The 6,198-nt window shown below is 41.3% G+C and overlaps 1 protein-coding gene across 2 annotated transcripts in view; it reads left to right on the forward strand.

The window, feature by feature from the left end:
• LOC139572886 (cylicin-2-like) overlaps positions 1-5,937 on the forward strand; it is a 30,003-nt gene extending 24,066 nt beyond the window's left edge. The window contains exons 2-3 of one of the 2 annotated variants that reach the window (XM_071395729.1): positions 2,340-2,794; positions 3,009-5,937. In XM_071395729.1, the coding sequence (XP_071251830.1) occupies positions 2,340-2,794; positions 3,009-3,947 (1,394 nt within the window). In that variant the 3' untranslated portion in view covers positions 3,948-5,937. The remainder of the gene's footprint in view (positions 1-2,339; positions 2,795-3,008) is intronic. The other variant, XM_071395730.1, reaches the window with a different exon arrangement.
• The last annotated feature ends 261 nt before the right edge of the window (positions 5,938-6,198 follow it).

The following is a 6,198-nucleotide window of genomic DNA, read 5'->3' on the forward strand; positions in this document are numbered from 1 at the left end:
TTTCAACCGTCTTGTTTAATACCTGGGGGTGTTAAGAGCAGTGGTTGTCTCGGTGATGTCTTCAGGTGTTTTCAACCGTCTTGTTTGATACCTGGGGGTGTTAAGAGTAGTGGTTGTCTCGGTGGTTCGTGTCTTCAGGTGTTTTCAACCGTCTTGTTTGATACCTGAGGGTGTTAAGAGTAGTGGTTGTCTCGGTGGTTCCTTCAGGTGTTTTCAACCGTCTTGTTTGATACCTGGGGGTGTTAAGAGCAGTGGTTGTCTCAGTGGTGTCTTCAGGTGTTTTCAACCGTCTTGTTTGCTACCTGGTGGTGTTAAGAGCAGTGGTTGTCTCAGTGGTGTCTTCAGGTGTTTTCAACCGTCTTGTTTGCTACCTGGGGGTGTTAAGAGTAGTGGTTGTCTCGGTGGTGTCTTCAGGTGTTTTCAACTGTCTTGTTTGATACCTGGGGGTGTTAAGAGCAGTGGTTGTCTCAGTGGTGTCTTCAGGTGTTTTCAACTGTCTTGTTTGATACCTGGTGGTGTTAAGAGCAGTGGTTGTCTCGGTGGTGTCTTCAGGTGTTTTCAACCGTCTTGTTTGATACCTGGGGGTGTTAAGAGTAGTGGTTGTCTCGGTGGTGTCTTCAGGTGTTGTTAAAGGCATTAGACAAGGAAGCTTAAGTAACACCAAAGCCTAGTAAAGAAATGGAATGGAATACACCTCCTGTTCATCTCAATTAAACGGCTCTTTCAAGTGTTGTTGACACAACCGCCTTGTTTGTCAGAGAAATTCGTTTTTAGTGAACTATTTTTTTTTTTGCTCTTTAACTGTGAAAATATACTGAGGATTGACAGAGAGTACGATCATAGGTTTTCCTTCGAAAAAGCATATTAACCCTGTAGCTCATATCATAGTGAAATACAGTGACATCAATTTACAAGAGTAGCAGATAGCAGAATATTGCTCCTGTCCGGTATTCCCTGCTTTAAACAGATAATGACTTTACCAGCCCAGCCTAGCTATGTAAATTAGCCAGGGTCTGATATCTTGACTATACTGAGCAGCTCTGTCGTTGAACCGTATGGCTGTTTCCCCAATTCGCACCCTATTCCCTACATAGTTCACTACTTTTGACTAGAGTCCAATGGGCCCTGGTCAAAAGTAGTGCCCTATGTAGGGAATAGGGTGCCGTTTGGAACGTATTCTATGTCTGTCTGAGGGAAGCAGACACCAAAGTACCTAGTCATCCAGTCATCTTCAATGCCCAGCCAAATCTAATGGATATAATGAAGGGGATATATATTTTTTTTAATGTTGTATTTAATTTGATTTAGCATTTTTATGAGACACCCCCCCCCCCTCTCCATTCCCCATTCTAAATCACATTTAAATGTTCAGAGTTTGTAGTCACGTTAACTCTTCTGCTCACAGTGTGTCTGTGTGGTTGGTTGGAAGGAACAGCTAGTGTTAATGAATGCAAAAACATTTCCATAAAATATTCAAAGAAGACCCATTATTGCTGTGGCTGTTTCATCTTTGCTGCTAAACTTCAATCCGTTTTGCATTTAAAATGCATTAAATGCCTTTGGTAATCTAGTCTAATCTGCAAAGCAACATTTTTTGTCAAACTGGTTTTGACTTATATTATTATTATTATTAAACACAAAAATATGTAACATCATTTTATGATGGTAATTTTTTAAAATGTCTCTGTTATAATTAGAATCCTTGCTCATCAAGTACTTAAAACAAGCATGTAATTGTCTTGTTTATCAGATCCTTTAATCTTATTCTATGTACGAATCTTAAACAAATTACTCCAAAAACACAGAATTAGTGTCAACGCAATTGTAAAACTGTGTGCAAATGTTCTTTTTTTTACTGAGCTAAATATATGTTAATAATGAGATAATATCTAAATACTATGTCTTTAAAGCCACATTGCAGGGTCTTATTTTCAGCCCAAATGGCAGCCCTGACACTCTGTTTGAGATCTACTCCTATGAGCCGTGCTGTCTGAAGGGCTGTTAATACCATGAATAATGTTCCTTATGTGTACTGTCTGTGTCTGTGTTAATACCATGAATAATGTTCCTTATGTGTACTGTCTGTGTCTGTGTTAATACCATGAATAATGTTCCTTATGTGTACTGTCTGTGTCTGTGTTAATACCATGAATAATGTTACTTATGTGTACTGTCTGTGTCTGTGTTAATACCATGAATAATGTTACTTATGTGTACTGTCTGTGTCTGTGTTAATACCATGAATAATGTTCCTTATGTGTACTGTCTGTGTTAATACCATGAGGTGTCAGTGTTGTGCTGCGGCTGGTTAATGGTAACGCCTCCTTCCTCTGATGCAGACGGGGAGGTGCAGACTGATGAAGGCCCTTTAGAGAACGCAGACCAGTCTCCACAGAGTGACCTGTCCTCTGACGAGGTTAAACACACCTCTCCACAGAGTGACCTGTCCTCTGACGAGGTTAAACACACCTCTCCACAGAGTGACCTGTCCACTGAAGAGGTTAAACACACCTCTCCACAGAGTGACCTGTCCACTGACGAGGTTAAACACACCTCTCCACAGAGTGACCTGTCCACTGACGAGGTTAAACACACCTCTCCACAGAGTGACCTGTCCACTGAAGAGGTTAAACACACCTCTCCACAGAGTGACCTGTCCACTAATGAGGTTAAACACACCTCTCCACAGAGTGACCTGTCCACTGAAGAGGTTAAACACACCTCTCCACACAGTGACCTGTCCACTGAAGAGGTTAAACACACCTCTCCACACAGTGACCTGTCAACTGAAGAGGTTAGACAAACCTCACACTTACATATATTGCTTACTACTGTACATGTGTACCAAGTTTCATGCTTTAAAAAAAAGTGTACATTATTTTCTATATTATCTATAGCTCAAATACAATTTCAACTGTTTGAATGTTCAACATATTGTGTCTGAAAGACTTATGATAGGCTCACGATAATAGAATCATATTAATTTGCTAATGTACAATTAATTTCAGAAGCCAACAGAGGACAGTAAATCTACTGACACAGAGGAGAGTCCAGAGGGAGAAAAATGTGAAAAGGAGGAGACTGCAATATCTGAGAACTCCACCGAGGAACAAGGTGATAACAAGGAAGAGTCTACTGAAACCACAGAGGAACAAGGTGATAACAAGGAAGATATCACTAAAACCACAGAGGAACAAGGTGATAACAAGGAAGAGAATACTAAAACCACAGATGAACAAGGTGATAACAAGGAAGAGTCTGCTAAGACCACAGAGGAACAAGGTGATAACAAGGAAGATATCACTAAAACCACCGAGGAACAAGGTGATAACAAGGAAGAGAATACTAAAACCACCGAGGAACAAGGTGATAACAAGGAAGATATCACTAAAACCACAGAGGAACAAGGTGATAACAAGGAAGATATCACTAAAACCACAGATGAACAAGGTGATAACAAGGAAGATATCACTAAAACCACAGATGAACAAGGTGATAACAAGGAAGATATCACTAAAACCACAGAGGAACAAGGTGATAACAAGGAAGATATCACTAAAACCACAGAGGAACAAGGTGATAACAAGGAAGATATCACTAAAACCACCGAGGAACAAGGTGATAACAAGGAAGATATCACTAAAACCACAGAGGAACAAGGTGATAACAAGGAAGATATCACTAAAACCACAGAGGAACAAGGTGATAACAAGGAAGATATCACTAAAACCACAGATGAACAATGTGATAACAAGGAAGATATCACTAAAACCACAGAGGAACAAGGTGATAACAAGGAAGAGTCTACTAGGACCACAGAGGAACAAGGTGATAACAAGGAAGAGTCTACTAGAACCACAGAGGAGGACTCAGACAGTGTGGTTGGGGAGAAGAGCCTGCAGACCAAGCAACAGGGAAGTCTGGAGAACCTGGTCCTGGAGAAATGAAGGATGGAGAGGAGAAGGAGGCGGAGGCACAGGATTAAGCTGAGGAGGTTGGAGAAGCAGGGTATGACGGTCCATCTTCAACAGATGGAAAAGAGGAGAAAGAGAAAGTGGATAGAGGAGGACGAGATGATTCATACCATGTGGAGAAAAAAGATGAGGAGGAAGTAGACAAGGAACCTGGAACTGAGACAGATTCTGAGACAGAGGAGGGAGGAAGTAGACAAGGAACCTGGAACTGAGACAGATTCTGAGACAGAGGAGGGAGGAAGTAGACAAGGAACCTGGAACTGAGACAGATGAGGGAGGAAGTAGACAAGGAACCTGGAACTGAGACAGAGGAGGGAGGAAGTAGACAAGAAACCTGGAACTGAGACAGAGGAGGGAGGAAGTAGACAAGGAACCTGGAACTGAGACAGAGGAGGGAGGAAGTAGACAAGGAACCTGGAACTGAGACAGAGGAGGGAGGAAGTAGACAAGAAACCTGGAACTGAGACAGAGGAGGGAGGAAGTAGACAAGGAACCTGGAACTGAGACAGAGGAGGGAGGAAGTAGACAAGGAACCTGGAACTGAGACAGATTCTGAGACAGAGGAGGGAGGAAGTAGACAAGGAACCTGGAACTGAGACAGAGGAGGGAGGAAGTAGACAAGGAACCTGGAACTGAGACAGAGGAGGGAGGAAGTAGACAAGGAACCTGGAACTGAGACAGAGGAGGGAGGAAGTAGACAAGAAACCTGGAACTGAGACAGAGGAGGGAGGAAGTAGACAAGGAAGATGGAGGGTGATGCTTCAGAGACAGGAGAAGATAGAGAGGTGAAGGGAGAGAAAGATGGAGGTAAAAAGGAGGAGAGGGATGATGCAGCTACTCTTCTTTTTTTTAAAGATACCAAAACAGACAAGTCTGCAAAGGAGAAAGGAGAGGGGGGTGACAAAGAGGAGAGAAATGGGGAGAATCAGAATCCGATTCCAGTGAAGAAGAAGAAACGGGGAAAGAGAACAGAGACCAGGTAAAAGGTTCTGATGAGAAAAGTCAACAAGCAAAGAAGAGTTAAAGTGTTGTTTAAAACCTTTTGTCAATAGGGGGAGCTGTTAGCATTATTTTTTTTTTTACATTTCCAAATTAAACTGCCTCGTACTCAATTCTTGATCGTACAATATGCATATTATTGTTATTATTGGATAGAAAACAGTCTATAGTTTCTATAGGAGTTGAAATTTTGTCTCTGAGTGGTACAGAACAATTTCTACAGCACTTTTCATGACAGGGTTCAGATTTCAGAAATTTTTACCTCTGATCTGGGGTCTGTTTATAAGGCCACAGTGAATGCTATGAAGAAACCGACACTACCTACGTCTTCCTCTGGGTGTCTGTACGTCATCACGTTTTCAATGAACTCTATGGGACGTTCACAGCCATTATAAATGACAAAAATGTACAGAGACCCCTCTTTCTCAACGTGCGCCTCAAGCGTGAAGGCCATCGGACCTGCCTCGTTCCAAATCGTTTTCTAACCAGCAGTATTTCTCCGGTCATGTTTTCAGTCGTTATAGTTGTTAAAAACATCATAAGGTAGTGAATTTTAACCGTTTTATAGCAATTTATATCCGTTTAGTGCGATTCTGAGGAATTTATTTGTCGTGCACTTTCTAGCTTTGGGAACGTTTCGCGGTCTCGGTCGTTGTTAGTGGACATTTCGAAGGACAGAGGACATCTATCGACCAAAAGACGTTTATAACATAGAAAGGATACATTGCCCAAGAATATGATGGAAGATCAGCTCAAAGTAAGCAATATTTAATATGATAAACCGTGTTTCTGTCGAAATATTTTAAACGCATACATCGCCATTTTGTTTGGTATAGCTTCACTTGGCCAACCCTGTATTGAAAAGTAAGGATAATTTTAAAAATGTAAATCAGCGGTTGCATTAAGAACTAATTTGTCTTTCGATTCCTGTCAACCCTGTATTTTTTAGTCAAGTATATGATTAGCTTTTAATTAAACTAGATCACTCTGATAGATGACGTCAGACATATTGAGGCTTGATTTCCTAGTATTTTCATTGTGTAACCACGGTTTTGTATGGCTAAATATGCACCTTTTCGAACAAACTGTATATGTATGTTGTAAAATGATGTTACAGGAGTGTCATCGGAAGAATTCTGAGAAGGTTAGTGAAAAAATTAATATCTTTTGGCGGTGGTTACGTTATAGCGCTCTTTGGCTGGAATCGATGCTCTGGTAACGTTGG

Source organism: Salvelinus alpinus, chromosome 4 (genome assembly GCF_045679555.1).
Source record: "Salvelinus alpinus chromosome 4, SLU_Salpinus.1, whole genome shotgun sequence".
NCBI classification, from domain to species: Eukaryota; Metazoa; Chordata; class Actinopteri; order Salmoniformes; family Salmonidae; genus Salvelinus; species Salvelinus alpinus.